Below are 25,503 nucleotides of genomic sequence, written 5' to 3' on the forward strand. Positions count from 1 at the left end.
CACAATCGGGACCGGGATATATTTTGTAGGCCAGTTTGTATAGTAGAGGTACCTAATTATCGTAAAATTATTGTTGATTAAAGTTCGTTCTCTTAAGGTGGAGTTCACTGACGGCGTCACCGACGCAGTGCTATTGACACGGCAGACGCTCGACTCGAAAGTCCACCTTTAGAAATGCCTAACTTTATAAAGGTAGTTTCTGAAGAAGTGTGAGTTTCCACTGAAGCAGAGAACAACTTTGTCCATGTGGATCAACATAATATGATATGTTAAAAATCCCGTGAGAACTCTTTGGTTTTCTGGGACCAAAAGTCTATGTCCTATATCCATGCAAGTTATCTCTGCACCAGGCTTCGTAAAAACTGTGAAAAGCTAGCAGACAGACAGACAAACAGGCAAACAGACAGATACACTTTCGCTTATGTAATATATTACCTCAGTTTGAATGGATTATTATTTTTATTTTTTAAACTCCTATTAGTTATTTACGCAACTGTTGTATAAAGAGGGGCATTAAAACACGAAAGTCGGTTTTTCGTCGGAAATTCAGTACAACATTCTTACACTCGTTTGGATGCTTTAATGGTTATTAAGATATTGGGTGTTTTAATGTTGGCAATAAGCTAACTTTTATAGAGGATTTAAAGCATGGGTGTAGATAAAATATTTTAGCGTTAAAACTTTCGTGAGTGATTTCCATTATACATGACTTAAACCTATAATATTATAAAATTTCCATACAAAATTTAAAATAGGACATAATCTAACCTACCTAGCTACAAGTGTATTTCTCAAATCACCTTCAAGTAGTTTCTAGCATAGCAATAATATTAAATTATAGGTAAGTATGAGCTAAGTCGTTATTATACAAAAATATACAATTTTATTACACACGTGTAATAAGTACCTGTATTAATGTTTCTAAGCACTACGCATTAAGTTTATAATTAACTAATAAATTAGAAACCGATGTATAATTCATACGTGACCTCCGGTAGAGGCATTCAAATTATTAACAATTGACCATTATGGCGTTCAAATCGCAACTTCAACTTTTAGGGTTCCGTAAGACAACGGGATATCAACCGAGTTTACACCTTCCTAAAGCGTTAGCGTTTCATCTGCCTACGCCTTTAAAAGTTTACAACGTAACTCATATTATTGACACTATCTGCTTATTGCAGTTAGCTTGTCTTCACGCAATAATAACTACCTAGTCAATAATAATTGGGCATTATTCATAATGCCTGGCTCTCGAGTTAAGTTAGATTTGATTTTTGCTCCAATGCCTCATTAGTTTTGGCTTGCAATAGCTAGCTACAGAACCTTTTAGCTTTTTTTAGGGTGCACTTAACGCTTTACATTGTTGTATTAAAATTTTATAATAAGGTATAATACCTATCAAAAATGTTTGCTAGTTACCTGCACGATCACTATGTGAGATCTGGTAATTAGAGCTGTAATTATTATGACCTAATCTAATTCAATGCTAACATAGTAACCGATTTTTTTGGGTTTAAAGTTTAATACGTAACTCATATTATTGGCACTTTCCGCTAACTGTAGTTAGCGCGTCTTCATGCAATAATTACTTGTCAAGTAATAATCAGGACAGTTTGACTATAGTAAACTAAATTCATTTTAAGCATTTTTTGAGTATAGAAAATTTACGGAACCTTTTAGCTTTTTGGAAGCGCGATTGACACCTTAAATATTATTAAAATTTTGTAATAAGCTATAATATAATCGATGTGTGCTAATTACCCTCACGATCGCTATGTGGGAAGTAGTAATTACGGCTGTAATTATTAATGTCGTAATTACGCCGCTTAAGAGACGCGAATTACCTACCAGACGTCTAGGTTTTACCAGCTAATTATTAGCTTGATATAGACGGGAACTGGTTTCGGTCTAGCTTATTATCTCAAAACCTTGTATATATTGAATTATATTTTAAAACTGACTAGATGATGCCCGCGACTTGGTCCGCATAGATTAAACCCCTGATAACTATATAATTTCGGCGAAAAAAATATTAAAAAGTAAAAACCTATGTTCTTCCCTGAGATGGGATGCAAAGGATGGGCCGTGAAAAGCTGGAAACAGACAGACAGACACCCCCAAAGTTTGTATAGTTTAAGGGTGTCTGGCAGGGGGTTGCCACGACACTAAGTGTCTGGCAATGCATGACGTGATTTCTAATACAATTATTGTGAAGAAAATATTTAAAAAATCAGATTATATATTTTGACGTAAGTTTTTTACACCTGTATTAGGTAGGTACCTGTTATCTCCCAAAGTCACCATGATCCAAACAAACGTTCCTCACAGTGTTGAGGACAATACGCAGAGAAACTTTCAGCTTTTTTAAAATAACGAAGGTCTGGGAAGCGCTGGCTCTCTCTCTATAATACCTACTGGTAGAATGGATAATCTTGATGCTTCCAAAAGTGCAATCCCTATCCATTGCAATGATAATTTTACAACAGGTCTTTGCCCTGTGCAGGACATTTATAGGTTACTCATTTACTTTTACTTTTATGCGTCGCCATGACACAAAGTTTAATACGAGTACATCGAGCAACACAGGTACAATAGAGAGATAATAAAAATATTTAAGTTGAAAGTTAAGTTATAAAATTATTATAATTTAAATCAGTAAAATATTATCTTTTATAGACATATATCATCTCATCAAATGTTCGATTTAATATGTAGATACATCAAAGGTATTCAATAATATAAAAACCGGCCAAGTGCGAGTCAGGCTCGCGCAATGAGGGTTCCGTACTACAGTCGTATTTTTTCGACATTTTGCACGATAATTCAAAAACTATGATGCATAAAAATAAATAAAAATCTGTTTTAGAATGTACAGGTGAAGACCTTTCATATGATACCCCACTTGATATAGTCACTCACTTCGAAAGTTGAAAATACTAATTATTAGTTCATGACCACAATTTTTTTTTTTTGTATGATCTGACCCTAAATTTACGGTTTTCAGATTTTTCCCCAAATATCAGCTATAAGATCTACCTACCTGCCAAATTTCATGATTCTAGGTCAACGGGAAGTACCCTGTAGGTTTCTTGACAGACAGACGGACAGACAGACAGACAGACAGACAGACAGACAGACAGACAGACAACAAAGTGATCCTATAAGGGTTCTGTTTTTCCTTTTGAGGTACGGAACCCTAAAAATGACAATAAATCGATTTTATATTGTAAATTTTTGTAGTAATTAGAACCAAATTATCTAATTAGTAGTAGAGTTAGATACTACAAACAGATCCTTTGTGATTCAATGCACGAAGACTATCCATCAACATTGTTAGATGTAATATCTCATACTAACCTTACTAGACCCTGTGGTCCGATACTTTGGCTCAGTATAACATTGCGCAAAGCATCTCTCGTTCAAAGAGAGTTGCTTATTGGTTTAATAGAGTATTAATTCAGACGTGAATCATCTCGCTAGATGTGACGGGTGTGGACAGTTTCAATACAATTACGTGACACGTTATTAAAACACGGGGGTACCTATATTAAAAAATTAATAACCTTCTCTTTACGTAGATACTTATTTCTGCATGGTTTTTTTAATTTTAATACCCTTACAAATTGAAATTTACTCAATGATCATCATCATCATCATCAACCGATAGACGTCCACTGCTGGAGCAGCTGGACATAGGTCTCTTGTAGGGACTTCCACACGCCATGGTCTTGCGCCGCCTGAATCCAGCGGTTCCCTGCGACTTGTCTGATGTCTTCCGTCCATCTAGTGTGGGGCTTCCAACACTGCATCTTCCGGTGCGAGGTCGCCATTCCAGCACCTTGGGACTAGTATAGAGATTGCGACTGCAAGTGGTGAATAAATAAGCTCGCATCCACCGTCAGCGAGGATAGCGCATGCATTACCGGCTAATCACGTCTCGTTATGATCGCGTGGCGGCGATGAATATTACATGCGCGCATTGTACTGCCAGAGCGCGCTATTGAACGGTGGCGAGCGCTGGCTTTATTAAAGTAGTGAATTTTTTAGTGATATAAGGCTAGATTAGTGCATACTTAGGTACATTTTCATATAGAATTTAGTAAAACCAATTTTATTTTTTATTTTTATTTAAAACAAACATACATTTTTAAATACTAGATTAAAGACTTCATTCCGATGCAGCAAAAACCTGGTCGGGTTTATCCGTGCACCTTCGATTTATCCGGGCACCGGCGTATATGGCTTGTAAGAAAGAATTAGGCATAAGCCCGTTTAATATACTTCTCGAGTAAGACAGTAAAAATGTTCAGTTATATTCTATACAATAATAGGTAGCAGTCCCACGTCAAAAATTAGTAATTTAGTCATTGTTCTATGGAGGCCGCGACTGCAAGTGATGAATAAATAAGCTCGCATCCACCGTCAGCGAGGCTAGCGCATGCATTACCGGCTAATCACGTCTCGATTATGATCGCGTGGCGGCGATGAATATTACATACGCGCATTGTCCTGCCAGAACGCGCTATTGCACGGAGGCGAACGCTGGCTTTACTATAATAGTGAATTTTCTAGTGATATTATAAGGCTGTAATAGCAAATTTTCAGTGATACTAGGTATAAGGCTAGATTGGTACTGACATTTTCATATAGCAATTAACTTAATCAGTGTCTTATTAAGATGGCGAGTAAGAAAGAATTAGACATAGGCCCTTTAAAATATCTCTCGAGTAAGACGGTAAAAATGTCAAGTTGTATTTCTATACAATAATAGGAAGCAGTCCCACGTCAAAAATTAGTAATTTACTCATTGTTCTATGGAGGCAGCAACTGCAAGTGGTGAATAAATAAGCTCGCATCCACCGTCAGCGAGGCTAGCGCATGCATTACCGGCTAATCACGTCTCGATTATGATCGTGTGGCGGCGATGAATATTACATACGCACATTGTCCTGCCAGAGCGCGGTATTGAACGGAGGCGAACGCTGGCTTTATTATAATAGTGAATTTTGAAGCGATAAGGCCGCAACGATATATTTTCCTACTGCAATGTACAAAGGGCCTTATTAGCTCATAGGTTAAACTGGGTTGAAAATAAGGTACTAATGTTTTAAATAAGAAGGTGTGTTTGTTTGTTGGTTTTTCTTCGATCACGCCACAATTATCAGTATTGATTGCATCCTTTCTTTTATTCATGACTTAAAAAAAATAAAAACCGACTTCGATACACAAACACTAAAAATTGAAAAATAATTTAATTTATTACCGAATATATTATGTATACAAGAGTTAATATAGTTCCATAATAATACTTTTTGGTGCCGGTGCCAATTAGCTTTAGCTGCGCGAATCGTCTAGATTTCATATTTTTATGAGACTCCACAATGGCACCTCATTGGCACCGACCCCAAAAAATATTATTATGGAACTATATTAACTCTTGTATACATAATATATTCGGTAATAAATTAAATTATTTTCAATTTTTAGTGTTTGTGTATCGAAGTCGGTTTTTATTTTTTTTGTAAAAAATTATTATTTCACAATTTTTAGTGGCCCCATGGAATTATGCTATAACTGGTTAAAAATCTACTGTTTACTAAGCTATTACACTGATCGCGAGCAATTTACTCTTATCCGTTGAGGAGTTCCAGTATCTATCTTCGAAAATGTTCATCAGATCTTCACCAAATTTAAATGACCAACTTTGAAGTATACCCTTTCAAACAAAAAAAGAATTTTCAAAATCGGTCCAGGCGTCTTCGAGTAATCGGGAAACATACATAAAAAAAAAAAAAAACCGACGAATTGAGAACCTCCTCCTTTTTTTGAAGTCGGTTAATAAGAGAAGGTGTTAGTACCAACTCTCAACGAAATATTACGTAACATCCTGTACATGAAACTCACACATCCATATCTAAGCAACGATACGTTATACACATTACCGCAAGCCTAATTATACATCATTATTACTAATTGTACAATACACCGACTAAGAAGTATTCGCTTCTATTAATGACAAAAGCAATTAGGGTGAACGCACACAGCCGCAGCCGGTCATATTGTATAGCTACGTGCTTTGTCTGTGTTCGTTTTCCTCGAAGAGTCCGAGCGAACGTCAGGGGTTAAATAAAATATGTTGCTACATTAATAACAACGTCAAATTTTATAATTGAAAATGATAAAATTTGTACTAGAAAGTACTTATAATTGTTGTATTAGCCTTTAGCAGCGATTTTGTTTACGTGTACATATTTAAGTTTTTCAAATTTCGTCAAAATCGGTTGAACGGTTGAGCTGTGAAAAGCTAGCAGACAGACAGACACACTTTCGCATTTATAATATTAGTATGGATAGTATGGATTAATTAGTAATTAAATAACTACCTAACAGTTACATAATATACTAATATTATGATTTGCATTGCTACGTCACTCAAGGAATCCTCCAGTTGGTGAGACGTGCGAACATTAATTTCTAGACTTTTGCGTGACAGTATTAAAAAGGTATTAAATTATACATTGTTGCAAATAAAGGATAACAATGGTACTAATTATTAAATTAATTGTCTTAGTATTTTTAATGATTACATTATTAAAAGTAGGTAATTAGGTAATTTACATAATTATTATAGATGTATAACTAAATATGTGAATCAATTCTAAAATACAATTTGGTTTTTAAGTACTAAACAATAGAGACATGGTCGCTAACTATGGGCCTCATAAGAAAGCTCAGAGTCACTCAGCGGGCGATGGAGAGAGCTATGCTTGGAGATTCGTAGGAGAGCTAGAGTAAGCGACATAGCTCAACGGGTTGCGAAGCTGAAGTGGCAATGGGCAGGGCACATAGTTCGTAAAACCAATAGACGTTAGGGTCCCAAGGTGCTGGAATAGCGACCTCGCACCAGAAGACGCAGTGTTGGATGACCCCTCACTACGTTGACGGACGACAGCAGACGAGTCGCAGGGAGCCGCTGGATTCAGGCGGTGCAAGACCGTGGCGTGTGGAAGTCCCTACAAGAGACTTATGTCCAGCAGTGGACGTCTATCGATTTTTTTGAGAACAACATAATTTATCTTGTTATTACCTATTGTTCCACTTACTCTATCGATTACAATGTTATTCAGGCATGCGAAATTATGTTGGCTTTACAGGAAAAAAATCTTACTTCATTATCGATAATTTCAAATTATACTTAATCATAATAGATAAATTATAATTAAATCGCATTCCAACAAATCCATCTAACATTGTTGCAGACCTTCAGAAAGGATCATTAAATGTAAATCTTTGAGTAATAATACAAGGGATCAACCTGCCTCGAGGCATTATCGTGCGCTTGTGACCCATACAAAATAGGTAACTGTCATCTATGCCATGCAATCGATTAAATATGATACGAGTAGATAGGCTAAGGAAAGTTATTACACAGTAAATTAGGCACAAAATAATAACTAGAAGTTTAAGTTAAAATAGTATTACCTATTAGCTCACAGGCTAGATGGTATTACTATCCATATTATAAATGCGAAAGTATGTATGTTTGTTGGTTTATCCTAAAATCACGCTACGATAGAGTAACAGATTGACGTGATTTTTGCATAGATATAGTAAAAGACTAGGCTACTTTTTAACCCAAAAAATTAAAGAGTATTCATGGGATTGTTAAAAACTTAAATACATAGTGATGAAGTCGTGGGCATTAGCTAGTTAGAATATAAAGCTACCGTTTTATAATGGTGCTGTTAGAAAAAATCTTACGCCGTAACAAAGAAAAATTAACGTCACATCAAAAAATATGAATATTATATCGATATTGGCCTTGTTTGGATATGCGCATTAGAAGGATGCGTATATTCGAGTGGATCACTTGATCAGTTTCAGGTTGATGCAGGCCGTTTCCATTCTGTAGAACGATTGCGTTGGTCTACGATGAAAATCATTAGAACGTTGCGTAGATTATAAGATACTGATATGCCACTATAGAGTTTATTGCCTACGCGTAAAAACCTGAGTGGCGTGACTAGTATTGACATTATTAATAGATCTTATGTTAGTGGATACAAACAATAACTAAGGGTGCTCGAGGACGAAGTAACTTTTTTTAAACTAGATCGGCATGTGCTTGACAGCTATCACACCACAGTAGGCGATTATGCAGCCTAATTTGGAGCAAGCTTGCCTAGAAGTTGGCTATTCACTCGATTGCTTCTGAAGATCCAGATGTTGTAATTGGGTATTTGACGCCAATTTTTTTATTACTTTATTATAAACTAGGATAAAAATAATGACGTAAACTGAAAAAACTAATTAAATCGATCATAATATAAGAAAAAGTTATAAACATTTAAATATTTCTGCATGCATGATATAGCATTTGACGTCACACCTTACTAATGCTATAGTAGCTTCGTGTGGTTTCATACAAATTTTCGTTTTGCGAGAAAGAGATAGAAGACCCTCCCACTGCAAAATTAAAATGCCTGTAACTTTGTAAATCTTTGTAGGATTTTAATATTTTTTTCAGGGTACGTCATTATTTTTATCCTAGTTTATAGTAAAGTAATAATATTTATCAAATTCAAAAGTGGGAAAATACCCAATTAGCGGGAAAAACAGAAGCAGGAAGAGCATTCTATTCTCTAGCAGTGTATATAACCTGTACGTTGTACCGGGTGTAAAAAAAAATGATAATGAGAGAAATGATGGAAATGAAACGGCATAAATAGCACACGGTAGAATTTTAATAATATAAAAATGATAGCAGGTACAGAAAACTAGCGCGGCTTAGCTCGTAGGTCGGCACACAAAATTTGTAGGGTCGTGGTGTTACGTTGATTTCGGCCTTTGCCCTAGCGGCAGTAATGTGTACTCCCCTCGTGTTGTCGGCCTCGTAGATGGTGTGAGGCCGGGAGTTCAGTGTCAGCAGATGTTGCCGTGGGTACCCGACGGTGCTGACTAGATGATGGAGGTTTCTGATGGGGGTTAAACCCGCCTTTAAGTCCAGACCACGCTTTCAAATCCAAACGTAGCTCCTTTTACGGGAGCACTTTTAGATTAATTACGTTTTATTTTTAAAGAAAAATCAATTTTATTTTAAATTAAGGAACAATGTAAATATGCAAAAACTTCGGCTCGCCACCAGAGCGAGCTCTCCACCGAGAAAAAGTTCAAAGGCCTCTTTCAAAGGCTTCTTTTGACAGCTAGCGTTTGGAAATGGGTATTGCCATTTCGCAACAACTACTTTTAATAAGAATGCAAATTAATAAAAAAAAATATACTTAATTACGTTTAAAAATAAGATTTATAATAATAGATTTTTTTTTTTTTTTTTTTTTTTTTTTTTTTTTTTTTTTTTTTTTTTAATACAATAAAACTTAAAGCTAGCCTTATCTAATTACTATATAAATCATGACCGCGTGGAATGGTGCCAAGAATACTGGCTGCATTTCAGCGCTGGACAGCCAGGCTGATCCGCTGCGCAAAAAATGAGCCAGCCCTTCTGTCACCAGTAGGAATATAGAGTATATAATAGATAGGATAAAATAATAATATAAGTAATAATTCATGTAACGCTTCGTTACAACGTATAAGATTTTTCTAGCGAAGAGATTCGTAAGAGTCTGTGAAATTTCTATAATATATCGCTATGCATGTTATAAATGCGAAAGTATGTTCGCTTGTTGGCTTATTGGTTTTCTGGTTTGTCCTTCAATCACATAGGTGCGACGGACCAGGCAACATATCGACGTGTTTTTTTGTTCGGGTATAGTTAAAGATCTGTAGAGTGACATAGGCTAGTTTTATCCCCAAAAATCAAAAAATTCCCGTAGGATTTTTAAATCCGTAAATCCACGCGGAGCTAGTCTATACTTCTATACTAATATATATCTATAATTCTATACTAATATAATTATAATTATAAAGAGGTAATGTCGTTAAGTTTGTTTGTAGGGGGTAATCTTTGGAACTACTGAACCGATTTTAAAAATTCTTTCACCAGTAGAAAGCTACATCACACTGAATGACATAGGCTATATTTATTATCATTAAAATTAGAGATCCTTACGAAAATTGTAATAAGCTACCCGTGCGAAGAAGAAAAATAATAGGGTTCATTCGGGATAGGGAAACGATCAAAATTATAAGATAGAAGATCCAACAACCACTTTACTATTATGATTACAGTACTCATAAGTCATAAATAAACCTACATAGTCTAGATTTCTAGAACCCAGTTGCTCAGTTTGTGTGCAACCTTAACCGCGTATAACATTAGTGTGTAGTTATGAGATCTCATTAGTAGAATGCTTAATGGGTGGAGGCATGCGGGCATGCTCGCCTCGTGTAGCTGCTCACTTGCTCCATTGTATTTATATAATTCTACATACATTTAACTAAAGTTTGCTATTATAATCTAACATTAAACAATAAACATATTATCTAATATATTATCTAATATAATATTATCTAACATATTATCTAATATAATCTAACAATAAACATATTATAATCGTAATTAACACATTTTTAAAAAAATAATTTAAGTTTTGACACGACGCGACGCCACAAAAGAGGGCTCATTCGCGGGCGATCTCCTTTATAAAAGGAAAAGGTGACTGACTGACTGATCTATCAACGCACAGACTAGACGGATCGGGATGAAATTTGGCATGCTGATAGCTGTTGTGACGTAGACATCAGCTAAGAAAGGATTTTTGAAAATTCAACCCCTAAGGGGGTGAAATATGGGTTATGGGAAATTTATGTAGCGGACGAAGTTGCGAGCATATTGCTAGTTTCTATTATGATTTGAGGGATACGTGCTTTAAGATGGTCGGTGCTTACAATCAATAGATCAGAGAATGTTAACACACAGACAGATTTTTGCACAGTTTACGTTAACTTAAACAATTACACTTAAGCCTCAGAGCCTAGACTCCAGAAGCCCTAATTTATTTCACTTCGTTCTTTTTTAAGGCACAGTTAACGTTTACTTAAAAGTTTAGATGCATTAGGGCTTCAGAGTTTCTACACGTTTTCTACATGACAACATACGCTAAATTGTCATGTAGAAAACGTGACACCAGAGTAACTTAACTAAAAGGCTTATTCCACCTTCCTAAATAAAACGTCCTAAATGGTAAGGTTACTATACCATTCAGGACGTCTTATTTAGGAAGGTGGAATAAGCCCTTATACCAAAAAGCAGATTTCAAATCAAGCTGTTTTCTATCCGTACTAAAAGCAAGATTCACGCACAATTGACGCAAACTAAAAAGTTACATTACAGTCCCTGATTGGCAAAAAAAGTCACAAAAATATACTAGGCCGATACGAATGTAGTAAATACGCCGTCAGTATTTTAAATCGAAAAGCCGACGCGAACGTCTATCAGCTAGTTGAAAAGGGAAATCAGTCAATAATGCACTAATTTCCCCTCCTTAATGGCTCAGTCCGGCCTCTACTCAGACACTATTACGAGTTACGACACTGCAAGTTAGTGTAATGAAATAACGCGACGACTGGTTCGATTTTTGTCGGGAATTTTAAATTTTAACTGTTTTCCCGGAACTTTTGTTTGGAATTCTAAATTTAAGTAGAACAATTATTTTTTCAGAGACTCGTTGTTAAGAATAAGATTCCTAGATAAATCCTTGATGAAACTTAATCTTTGATAATGTTGTTGTTTTAACACCTATTGTTAAAATATATAAAATAGGGGGGAAAAGTTTTTATAGAAAAGTTTTAACTATTGTTATTTTCACTTGAAAGAAACGTAGGTTCTTTCTGGGGGTAGGTATCAGATAAGAAAGGACCTAACTAGATTCTCCCCCTAAGGGGGTGAAATGGGGGTTATATGAAAATCCTATGTTTTTGAAGTATATGAGATATGAAAATTGGCATTTAGGTATTCTGAGTTCCGTGCCTTAAGGTGAGACTGAGTGAGTAGGTAAGTGAGGCCTTTTGCAGAAGGAAAATTTCAGATCTCATGATCAAAGAGCAACCGCCGAGTTTCTTGCTGGTTCTTCTCGGTAGGAACGGCATTCCGAACCAGTGGTAAATTAAAACTACCTGACTATTCATAAATACTTGTAAAAAGTTTACATGAATAAAAAAACATTATATTCTATTCTATTCCATAAGAAACCAAAAATTTTACGCGGACGAAGTCGCGGGCAACTGCTAGTAATATAATAGTACTAATGTCTAAAAGAAAAGTGGTCTGGGCACAACAATAACTACCTAGTGCAACAGATGGGGTATGAACAGTCGACTTTCCGGATTTCAGTCCGCTCCTTGCCCGTTGAGCTATTGGGATTTTAATTAAATAGAATTATGAGAATAAATAATCAATTAAGTTGGTTAATTAAGATTTTAATCAAGTTGGATATTAATTAATGGTGAACGAAAACATCGTGAGAAACTTGCATGTCTGAGAGTTCTCCATAATGTTCTCAAAGGTGTGTGAAGTTTGCCAATCCTCACTTAGCATGTGGTGGACTATGGCCAAACCGTTCTCATTTCAAGAGGAGACCCGTGCTCAGTAGTGAGCTGGTGATGGGTTGATGATAATGATGAGAATTATAGCTTATTAATCTGTATATATAATATTATAAGTCCTGACTGACTTTATGTTTATCAACGCACAACCTAAACCGCTGTGGTCCTAGAGACATGAAATTTGGAGGGTGTTGTCTTTGTAAAGGATAGGTATCCACAAAGAAAGGATTTTCCGAAATTCCACCCCTAAGTTGGTTAAATGGGGATTTGAAATTTATGTAGTCCACGCGGACGAAGTCGCGAGTATAAGGTAGTTCAAAATATTATAGGGAAATCGGAAGTTTGGTCTAGCAACACAGGTCGTAGGGCCCAATTAGTTTTATACGCGCTCCATTACCAACCAGTGTTAATTATTATTGTGAATGCTTCTCACTCGACGACCTAATTAGAGCGCTTTTTTCGCTTTTGTCAAATAAAAGGGGTGAGGTGAGGCTGAGGTATTTATATTTATACGTAGGAGTGTGAAGAGGGCTTTGTTATTAGACGCTTGCATCGTATTAGAAGTTTTCTCTGGTATTAGTGATAGATAAACTATAATTTAATGTAAGATAGCTAGACAACTTTAGAAACACTTCATTAATTGTCTTTATGCATAATATGATAACAACTTAACACCTAGGATTTGAATAATGTTTTTTTTGTATGATTCTTATGAAAAACGCATTTTTTATTGAACCACCAATTCAATAAAAATGCGTTTTTGTTGACGTTTAACGACCTACAATAATTATTATAAATGCGAATGCGTTTGTTTGTTGGTTTGTCCATCTATCAATTAGGCCGCAACGGAGCCGGATCGACGTGATTTTTATAATAGGTATGTATGGATTTGGAAACCTGGAGAGTAACAGATGGAAGGGTTTATTACCTCGTAATCACTACCCCTATTATTAATGCGAAAATGTGTTGGTTTGTTGGTTTGTCCTTCAATCACGTCGCAACGGAGCAAGGATCGGCGTAATGATTTGCATGGGTAGGTATAGTTCGGAGAATGACATAGGCTACTTTTTACCCCGGAAAATCAAAGAGTTCCTACGGCATTTTAGAAGACCTAATTCGTGGCCATCAGCTAGTATTTTTAACAGTTCGGAAAATAAATAAGTATTAATCGATATTTTTGTCATTTCTTTCAAGGACTATCAACTCTTTCAGGGATTTGGTCAAATACTTGTTTTTATTATATACTGACGACCTCCCTGGAGCAGTGGTGAGCGCTGTGGTCTTAATAGTGGGAGGTCCCGGGTTCGATTCCTGGCAGGGGTTTGGAATTTTATAATTTCTAAATTTCTGGTCTAGTCTGGTGGGAGGCTTCGGCCGTGGCTAGTTACCACCCTACTGGCAAAGCCGTGCCGCCAAGCGATTTAGCGTTCCGGTACGATGCCGTGTAGAAACCAAAGGGGTATGGGTTTAATAAAAACTGCCATACCCCTTCCAGGTTAGCTCGCTATCATCTTAGACTGCATCATCACTTACCACCAGGTGAGATTGCAGTCAAGGGCTAACTTATCTTATCTTATCTGAATAAATAAAAAAAACTCTATATACTTATCTACCTAATTAATACAATAAGTAGGTACTTTTCTACGTCGTCATCGGCCGATATGTCTGCTCATGACACATTTTATTATTATACCTATAATAGGTAGCCTCTTGTAGGGGCTTCCATGATCACGATGCACGATGGCTTAAATATTAAGTAGGTATACCTACTTAAAATTTATATATTTTAAATTTAGAATAAGTATAATAAAACCTCATTGTGTGTATGTGAGAATAAACTAAGCCAAGTGTGCGTCCACTAACTCTTTAATAAGCGAGACCATAAATCCACCCACTAATTGGTGCGATTAGAAAACTTTAATCATTTTATAGATTTCTTTTGTAATGCTATCGGCTCTTTATAGCTCCGATTCGTTTTCTATTTTAATAGTTAGCCGAATTGATTGTTACCATGTTATTTTGGTTGATTTCACCAATTATGAATTTTTCAACGATTATTAAACACGATTTTAATATCTCACGAGTCATAATCATCGATTATACGATCGAATTACGAGTTCACAAAGATTTTGTTTTTGTTTTTATCATTAATTTTTAATTTTAATGCTGATCTGTGAAATTTTGTAGAGTAAAACCGGCGAAGCTATGCCGCCAAGGGATTTGACGTTCCGGTACGATGCAATGATACGGGGTACAGTGGTCGTAAAGCAAGTACCTACTAAATAAGTACTCCAATCTGAAGTTACAACTTGGAATCTGCGCAGATACGGCCAAGGACACAAAACACCGCCGAGATCTGTTTTTTTGTACATTGCGCAGTCAAAGAGTTCCACCAGGGCCAACATAGGCCATGCCGGGGCCCTTGGGCACTCAAGAATTTGGGGCCCTGTCGGAAAGTAAAAAAGTGAATGACAATTTTTTAACAAATTTTTCATCTGTAGAAAATAAAGAAATTACAAAATACAATTCGCTAATTTACTCTAAAAACTTTTTTGGGGTTAGATGTGCCTAAAATAGAAAAAAAAAGTAAAATGTGGGCGAATATGTCGGCCTTTCGGGACCCCTTGACGATTGGGGCCCGTGTGTCCCTTATGGTAAAGACGGCACTGGTTCCCACGGGAGTTTTGAGAAACTAAATCTACGCAGACGAAGTCGCGGGGAACATCTAGTAATTTGATAGTCCTGAAAACCTGTGGTATACTCCATGAAATCAATTCAATAACTTACCACTACCACTGACCACTAGAACGTTCTCAGAATACTATAATAATTGAATTTGTTTTGTAAATATTACGTGCGCTTTATTTTCACAAAACAATACATAAATAACCACATATGGACTAAGAGCCAGCGCGTGCCAGTCTTTCGTTATTTTATAAAAACTGAAAGTTTATCTGCATATTGTCCCCAACACAGGGACAAACGATCAGCGATTATGAAGTTTGGATCATGGTGGCTTTGGGAGATAACAGTTAATAAAGGTGTAAAAATCTTAGGACAACGTATAAAGTCATTTTTCTAATATTTTATTCACATTTATTAAACTTTAACCCTCTAACAAATAAACCTGGAATAGCGGTGGAATAGTTATACTCTGTTTTGTCTTTTTCCTTCAAATGTCAAATTACTGATGACAGAGAAAGACAAAACAGAGTATAACTATTCCACCGCTATTCCAGGTTTATTTGTTAGAGGGTAAGGGTGTTGCCATAATACTAAGTGTCTGGCAATGCATGACGTAATTTCTAATACTATTGTAAAATAAAATAAAATTAGACTTAACACTTAAACGTAAGATTTTTTACACCTTTATTACTTGTTATCTCCCAAAGCCACTATGATCCAAACTTCATAGTCGCTGATCGTCCTTCCCTGTGTCAGGTACAATACGCAGAGAAACTTTCAGCTTTTTAAAATAACGAAGGTCTGACACGCGCTGGCTCTCTCTCTCTCTAATACCTACATCGCATACGTGACATTCTTGGGAGCAGCTTTTTGATTTCCCTGGCTTGCAAACTTACAAAACCCGCATTAAATCCGTCATGGCTGTGAATTAATTTCCGAATCTTATTTTTCCTTGCTATAAACTTCGAGGATTCCCGTCGTGTCTACCACAACTTTATAGTAACTTACGGTCTTTCCCATAATATAACAATGTATTACTAATTTAATAATATTGATAGTTATGTACGTACCTACATTTATAACATGTCATGTTATTATGATAAAAGCATTAGCAGTCCTAATAAACGGCTATTTTGAATAATTGCGATCATACTTTAATTCTGAGGCTTGGTTTTAAGACCTACCTTGTTAAATTAATAATTTAATTCATGTTTTCTGCTCGTATATTTAAAGTACCTAGCTTAAATTATTTTGTGTATTTACTTACCTACTTAATTTTTATCTATGTAAAGGGAAAAAATTTACATTCATGATAATCATAAGTTTATTGATGATATTATCACTGGTTTCCAAAAAATATGAATTGTTTTCAATGAAAAGTTTTAAAACGTGATCTTACTGAAGTTACTTGAATTTGGAACACCTGTCACATACCTAACTATATGTCGGTAAGTACGTAATATCTAGATAATGCTAAGTATAACATTTATCATGCTAATTTTAATCGTTAGATAACCGAACTGGAATATAAATTTATCGGATTTCCAGTAGCTATAAAAACTGCCAAAAATTTCTTTAATCAAACATTATTTGGCGATCAAAAAATCTAAACACTTCTACTAAAGCTCGGCTAAATATAAAAAGCAGAAATGTCTATCCTTCTACTAAAAAAAGGACAATTAATTATCGTAGGTAAACTTTACCTCATCGACTCTTTATTTTCTATATTGACAAACTGACAATCTAAGCGCGGGAAACCTAGAAAAAACCATAAGAAGTGATCATCCACTAGAGGTTAAAACCTACTTAAATTGGGAGAACAGGCTATCTATATTTAGAAAAACGTAATATCGACATACAAATACCAATACGGGCTCTAAACAAAAGACACACTTTTGTATATGCTTTTATATAATAATAATATTAATCTTAGAAGTATCATATCCTTCTTTATGACTCATGCTACGACAGATGGTCTTTACCGAATAAAGAAGTAGGTATCATTAAAAAACCCAATAATTCGTCACGAAAAAAACTTCATTAAAAATACGTAAACCGTACCTAATCGCTACGACAAGCCACAACAAAGTTAATGACCAAAAATCACCCCTGGGCCCGATTTTAAGCCCAGCATACATAATTAGCTTTCATTACTTTCTACCAGGAGACCGCGAAAAACTACCATAATAAAACGTACTATACTTTTGATTAGCCCTAATTAACGAATGGCTCTACCAAAACATAATATTATTATTCCTACCATTTTCTACCACCTAATTGTCTTATAGGTGTGACAGCCATTATTTTAATTGCGAACTGTAGCTTTAATTGTCGCCTACATTTCTTTCTATGTGTTTTTAATGACGCCCTATAATGTTTTATATAATGGTGTTCTTATTTGCTTTTATGGGGAGGCAAATTACTACTTCTATTTCATTTGTACCACGCTAATATCTGCTTTATTAATGAGAGTTATAGACGAATATAGCGTGAAAGCTTTTAATGCTAGTTTACCAGTCTATAACTGTGTTGTTGTTCGCAGTTAATACAGGGTTTGGGGCTGTAAAAGAATAGTTCAGCTTACGTGACCGCTTTAAACGTTCAGAAATTGTGTGTTTATTCTGTCATAGTAATGACAGTGTGAATTTTCTATTGAATTTAATAATTATTGCTTCGCGTTTTTTATCTTTCTATTCGTAATGTCTTAAGGATGCTATAATTATCGAGCTTCCATTTTTTTATTAATTATTATTGTCCATGTTCTTTATAGAAGTTTTATTTGTTAGCAACGTAACCTTTAAGAGCTTTTAGTTTTACAAATACTTAGCTCTTTTTGAATTCCATTTCAAGTTAGCCTTTTAATGATAAAGCACTCCAAGATGGAAGTGACATTGGAAGGGATATGCTAGTTTAATGATAAAGCACTCCAAGATGGAAGTGACATTGGAAGGGATATGCTAGTTTGTTTATAGACGCCTAATAGCCGGACACTCCCGACCGCCAAACTTATGCAGTTGCTTAGTATAAAAGTCGGCCCACGCTCGTTCCGTACCCTCATTCCGCACATGTTCTTAATTAACGTAACTTTTGAGTCCACTAATCACAACAAAGCATTCTCCCCTGTCCCCCGCCAACATTTTACGATTTTGTTTACATACAAAACCTTGTATATGCGTACTCATTAGGTTGAATTCTCTATGTACCTATTAAACCTATACCCCTTAACAATTTCTTCATGGCATCATACCAGAACGCTAAAGGGGGTATAATAGGGGTTTGAAATTGGTGTAGTCCACGCAGACGAAGTCGCGGGCGCAAGCCAGCTCGTCAATAAATTTCAATGGCTACATATACCTACTTACCATACCTACAAGCCCACTATTTTTCCATGGCGTTTTCTTCCTTTTTTGCGCCATTTTCCATGGTCCGTTCGGGCGACCTGTCCGGCCTTTCTTTTTTTTAAATCAGTAAATTGCATATTTGAAAAACTACTGCTCGGCCCGCACTCCGATTGAACGAGGGGGGTGTAGCTGTTGGCTTTTATTCGATCGCCAATTTATTTTTAAGCTAAGTCTTTTTACAAGGACGATGTAAATGGACGAGTAAATAGGTAGTGCTGCTACGCGACGGGTCGGGATGGCAATCGGGGAGGGAATTCCCCGCACACCCGCACAGCACCCGCTCTAACCCGGTGCGCGCCGTCAAGCGCGGTGAAATTTGGCAGGTAGGTAGATCTTATAGCAGACATTCGGGGAAAAATTTGAAAACCGTGAATTTGTGGTTACATCACACACAAAAAAATTGTGGTCATGAACTAATAATAAGTAAATTCAATTTTCGAAACAAGATAATTTAAATATCAAGTGGGCCGTATCATATGAAAGGTATTCAGTTATTCACCTGTGCATTCTAAAACAGATTTTTATTTATTTTTATGCATCATAGTTTTTTGAATTATCGTGCAAAATGTCGAAAAAATACGACTGTAGTACGGAACCTCGTTGCGCGAGCCTGACTCGCACTTGGCGTGTTTTTTAATATCACAAGCACCATTAAGCACTCGGTTCTATAAAGAAGTAATTATCGATAATTGCACACCCCTAAAAATAGAACGGCAATTGAAATTCAAAATTTTGAATTTAGCACTCGAACGTTTAGCAATAGGCTGAATGCAGAGTGCCCATGCGTTGCTCAGCGGGGGTCTGATTTAAAAAATTAAGTGACTATGACGTCAAACTCTCGACGCACGCGCGTATACTAAAATATTGGAGAACTAGTTATTATTTTAAATCATGGATCAAGGGTCATCATCATCATCAACCGATAGACGTCTACTGCTGGACATAGGTCACTTGTAGAGATTACCACTCGCCACGGCCTTGCGCCGCCTGAATCCAGCGTCTCCCTGCGACTCGTTTGATGTCGTCTATCTTTAGTCTGCGACAGGTTGAGATGGCAATCGGGATATGAGTCGGGGGGACGCCCCGCTCACCCGCACGTCACCCGCGGTTGCCCGCACCGGGTTTGCGCGGGGCTTGTGCAGGTGTGCGGGGCGTTCCATGCTAACCATTAGATCAACGAGGCAATTAACTACTACGAAAACCAATAAAAACCAGCCAAGTGCGAGTTGGACTTGTGCACCAAGGGTTCGGTACCAATATCTATAAAATCGAGCAAAAAAATCACGTGTTGTATGGGAGCCCCTTAAATATAATATTTATTTTATTCTGTTTTTTTAGTTTTGTTGTTATAGCGGCAACAGAAACACATCATCTGTGAAAATTTCAACTGTCTAACTATTCGGTTCACGAGATACAGCTTGGTGACAGACGGACAGACGGACGGATGAACAGCAGAGTCTTAGTAATAGGGTCCCGTTTTACCCTATGGGTACGGAACCCTAAAAACGAACAAAAATATGTTTGTTGTATAAGAGCTCCCTTAAATATTTATTTTATTCTGTTTTTTAGTATTTGTTGTATAGCGGCAACAGAAATACATCGTTTGTGAAAATTTCAACTGTCTAACTATCACGGTTCATGAGATACAACAGCCATGGACAGACGGATAGACCGCAGACGGACGGATGAACAGCAGAGTCTTAGTAATAGAGTCCCGTTGTACCCTTTGGATACGGAACCCTAAAAAAGCACTTAAAAAATAACAAAACATCATACTAAATTAATTGTTAATAAAATTCATTGTTGGAGCACCGCAGTGGGGGGGTTAGCACGACAGATGGTTAGAGGGGGCTCGCGATTAATTTGACATTAAATTCAATAATAACTCCCATTTATTGCGTAATTTCCTTTCAATTACGTTCATTTATCGCTCTGTAACGAGGTTACAGCTGTGATGAACGCGTGAGACTGTGTTTATCTGTGTCTACGCATCCGTAAAGTGTAGCCCTACACATTTAAGGCTTGAGAAACTAGATGAAAACCTACCTATATCTACAATAAATCTCAAACCAGCATAATGAAAATGTATCTCTCCAACAGCTGTAGTACCTGTACACTAAGTTAATGATAGACAGCGCCATCTTGATATGATTTAGACTTTACTAAATTAGTTATTTGGTCGTGAAGACTATTTTTTTGTTTGTTTTTTATTTACTGGTCAACGGGAAGTACCCTATACATTTTGATTCCCTTTTCTTGGCAGACATGACAGACAGACAGATAATGAAGTGATCCTATAAGGGTTCTTTTTTGCTTTTGAAGTACGGAACCCTAAACGATTTTTTTTCAAAAAATATCATAGCCAGTGTTACTCGGGATGATGTAAGGGTTATAACGATACCCTATAGATACATCCAAGCAGTGGCGTGCACAGGAGTTCAAGCCAGGGTATGCATTTAGGTATGAACATATTTTACGGCAGGTTATAATGAAAAATAAGCATTGATTTATTACTATGAGGGTAAGCAGTGCGTTTATGCCTCTATGAGCTGCACGCCACTGCATCCAAGTCAAGGGGGTAATAAACTCAGATACGTATTTGTACATAATTAACACCGAAAATATTAGGTACAGTACGCGGCCAAAAGTGATGAACATCGATCTTTAGAAGGAGACAGCAGATTTGTAGAGCACTCTCGGTCGTTGAGACCGACAAAGCGTCATATGGGTATGAGTGACAGAGACACTCTTTATTTTGAGCAGTCGTGTGTAATAAAAAATGTATATAAAGATAGATATGTATACTAAACACTAATCTACTACTGTTTTACTATTTTAAAAAGCTTTTAAAATGCATTACCGATGTCAAACCCACGCATATCTACACTTGGATTAATCATCGTGATACTCCTAAGTAGTAAATTTAAATTAATTTCATAAATTTCGAACAGCTAATAAAATATTGCCCTAATTATATGAAATATTGAATCGCGTAGGTGCTTCAGCGATGGACGGTGATCCGCTAAAAACCTCAATCAGCAGTCGAGAGCATCATTACCATCCTAGTTCCGTAAAACCACTGAAATTAAGGAAGTTAATCAAAAGCTGCCAACACTCCAATTAAAAATTATTTATTTTACACTAGCGACCCGCCCCGGCTTCGTAATGGTCATATCAGACGGTTTATTTCTGTCTTTCATTCGGCATCTTTCACTGGAAATGAAACGTCTGAACACTAAATGAATAAAAGGTGACAAATAAAATGTGACAATTCGGTATTTGACTACATCAAAAATAAATTATTTCTCAGTGATTATTAAATACTCAGTGAGGGTCTTCCAAAATACGTATAATCCACGTCCTTTGTTAGTTTACCTTTTTGCTAAAAAAGTTTGGTTGTAGCCTGCAATTGGGGATAATGTATAGCATCAGTGACGTTTGGCTAAGACTTTCTTTGCTAAAAAAGTTTGTTTGTACTTCGTATCTATCTCCAGATCACGTGTGATGTGAATTGTGAATTGGTTGGTTCCGTGTTAGGTTTTAGGTGTAAGGTTCTTTGTACAGACCCAAGGGTCAAGCTAAAAATAAAACTCTGGTTTATAATCCAGTGGTAGATTAGGGGTAGTACGTACTTATTATGTTTTGATGAAAAAATAAAATTTATAACATCTGTGTTACTTCTAAGGAATTTGATTTTTGTAATGGAATAAAAATAAATGAATAGATTTCCAACTGATCCATTATTATCTAAAATCTAAATGATATAGAAGAAAGAAGAACGGGAAGATACAATAAAAAACTTATCTATTTAGAAGATAAGATTTTTGGTAGGTATATCAAATGTAAAGGGTCGTAAGTAGGTGCTAACTTACGACCTTTTACACACTAATACCGAATATAAGAAGAATAATAGTCATGCCTACAACAGCGTTCTGATTGTTAGCTAGTCATCGTAAAGCCAAAACTGTGTGCGTTCGCTTTAAAATAGGCCTTATTTTGTGTACAATGAAGTTCACATTGTAAAAAGTCGTAAGTACCTTTCCCTATTTTCCCTAATGATACCGAAGTGTTAGAGGATAGTCGTATCAACAGCAGCTTACATACAGGTAGCTAATCATCGCAAAACAGAAAAAAACAATAATTCCCGCTCTTCATCATTCACATAAAAATATGCCTGTTCAATTAATTTTTCTCACCCGTTGTGGGCCCGTATCGAGTCGCCGCGACACCCGAGCGCGCGTCTGCATAATACATCGTTGTACGCTGTTGCTGTACGTCGGACTTTAATTATATATCTGCTACAATTTCGCCTTTTTTCGAGTATTTTTCACAATTCCTCTCCCCATCGCCCCACCACCCTCCCGAACGGCCGCAGAAAAAAAACACGTCGTGCGTGTGTGTATCCGATCGCACTCAGGCGAGCGGTCACCGGACACTCGCCACGGTCACACGACGTCGCGCGACGCGACTCGCGGCCCGCGCGTGTGCCAGCGAGCCGTCTTGAGAGGCGCGCACAATTAGCGCTGACAACGACGACTCGGCCGCCTACAAAAATACACTTAGACATTTTAATGCAATTAAGCTTGTAGAATACGACTGCGAGAGTCCGATAAGCCCCGCTCAACTTTTCCTGTAACAGGCTGTTATTTCACGATTTAAAATCGGTTCTCAACCCGTTAATGACGCGAGTACAAGTGCAGATCGGCGGCTCCGTTCGGCCGCGGACCAATCTATTTAATAACCCCCGCCGGTGACACCCCGCCCGGCGGCCATCGCCAATTTTAACCCCCCACGTACCCCCTAGCACCCGCCCTGAAAAAAATCCGGAGCGTTTTAAAATTAATGAGTAAAAATCTACACACACACGGCCGCGGACAAGTACACGTGTGTGAACGCTTGCCCAATAATACCCACTTTGCGGAGCAAATAATGACGTGTAATAGTGTCGGGCGCCGATGCTATCTGGCGCGCCGGGCGCCGCTTCAGACGGATCCGCGCTCGCCTAGCCTTTTCCATTAGGACCAACTATCCGAGAAAAAAATCGACTACAAATTGAAAATTCGCCGGTTCGGGCGCTAATTCCAAGCGGAGCGGCGCGGCGCCGTGGCGCGAAGCGAACGCAGTTAGATAACATTTGTAGAGCCGAGGGGAGAGCGGGGTGTCACCCCTACGCAACGCCGTTTTTATTTTGGCCGGCCTTTGCCCCCATACCCCCTTCGTTCGTCCAACTTCATCTGAATAATTACTGATTTTTTCGTGTACCGCTGATTATTTCGAATGTTATTTGCCGGTGATAATTTTTCCGCCGCTCCGTTTGCCCGTGCCGGTTAGCTTCCACAAATTTGCTTCATTGTTCAAAAATACACAAACTGCCGGCGATCTGAAACATGTTTAACCTCGCACTGCTCACCGCTGTAACTTTATCGGCGTTTTACGTTCTATGCCCTAAGTGCTCCGCCGGTGAAGGCAGTTCTCACTTAATTAGATATTTATTATCTCTACCAATAATGACTAGCTCTCTCGGAGCAAAAAAAAAACTCGAATTGCTAAATGTCATAAAATCTATTGGGAACGGAATCCTGACTCGTGGTTATCGCTTCTAATTACTGAGTCAGTACTTAAAATTTACGTAAGTCAATAAAATTAAATCGTATAGAACTTAGAATAACAACGTATAGAATTAAAACCGAAAGGTACCGGTTTGTTTCTCTATGCGATTATAACTAATTAATTTGGTGCTATTAATTAACAACGTTAAGACCAAACTAATGGAAAATTAGTTTTGCTGTTTTTATTGCAAACAATTTACAAAAAATTTATGTTTGTTAAAATTTTATTACTATAAAACTCGGCATGCGATTTCATTTTAACACCAGACCACCGGTCATTAGTTCGTAGACACGAATCGAATAAGTTTATATTCAAAGATTACTATGCCATATTTATTAACAATACAAAATCTTTATAAATATCAGTCTATAAAATTAAAATTATTAATAGAAAATTTTAATCAAAGTTAGAATGGAGCATTGAACAGGGTCGGTAATTAAACGCAATTAAAACGCTAATCGAAAACTCTAATTATTATGCTTATTCGACAAGTGACAAGTCGGGCCGATGGCGATCGCTTTGGCAAGGATTTTGGAGGGGCCACCCACCGCCCTCCGGGGCCGCATTTTTTCCAGCCACCACCAAAGGGGTTGATTTTTTAAACTGATGACGCGCTTTCATTCTGCGCTGTGCAACTTGGCGCGCGGCTGTATGTGTGCCGGTCGTTGATAAATAAATAGAAAAAAAAATTGTGCCCGCTTTGTCGATAGTGCCCGTGTTCCTTTTTCGCCGCGGTATCTCTAGTCTATGGTTCCGGTACGAGCCGGCCTCGAAAAACAACTTTTGACGAACAATACAACTTTTGACGAGTAAACAAGTGTTAGAAAAACAAACTCGGTGAATCGTCGTGCATTGTAGTGATACTGTATCTTGTAGAATACATTAATGATTTATTAATACGTTTCTAAATTTAATTCCTAATTGTATTTTAACAAGTAATTAATTAGGAAAATCGAGTTAATATTTTTTTTGGAATTCGAGTCAGTTCCGATAGCCAGTGATAAAATTCCGGACGTTTTGATTGTCTGCATGAATTTGTTCAAAGTTTCACAAAGTTTGAAAAGTTCACCGGCGTCGTCGGGGCATTCCGAACATTTCCCGAAGAATGACATATTGGACGATAGTGTAGTTATACAGCATTCTTTGCAAATCGAGTGAAAATTGCTCCAGGTTTTGGGAGAATGACATTGTCGTTTGTAAGTACCAAAAATTTTTTTATTCGATAATATAAAGACTTAACTAATCCATTTTTGTAGTTTGTAGTTTTTTTTAATTGGCATTCTTATTGTTCAGTTAATAT

The 25,503-nt window shown here is 36.9% G+C and overlaps 1 protein-coding gene across 7 annotated transcripts in view; it reads left to right on the forward strand.

Moving 5' to 3' along the window:
- The window catches only part of LOC117988842 (POU domain, class 6, transcription factor 2-like), a 226,847-nt gene that overhangs the window by 146,801 nt on the left and 54,543 nt on the right, over positions 1-25,503 (forward strand). The window contains exon 1 of one of the 7 annotated variants that reach the window (XM_034976103.2): positions 24,848-25,399. The exons of the other annotated variants lie outside the window; for them this stretch is intronic. Within the exon in view, the coding sequence (XP_034831994.1) occupies positions 25,385-25,399 (15 nt within the window). The 5' untranslated portion in view covers positions 24,848-25,384. Of the gene's footprint in view, positions 1-24,847; positions 25,400-25,503 lie in introns of those variants that run through there. 7 annotated transcript variants of the gene reach the window in all.

The sequence above is a fragment of the Maniola hyperantus genome, chromosome 15 (genome assembly GCF_902806685.2).
Source record: "Maniola hyperantus chromosome 15, iAphHyp1.2, whole genome shotgun sequence".
Lineage (NCBI taxonomy): Eukaryota > Metazoa > Arthropoda > Insecta > Lepidoptera > Nymphalidae > Maniola > Maniola hyperantus.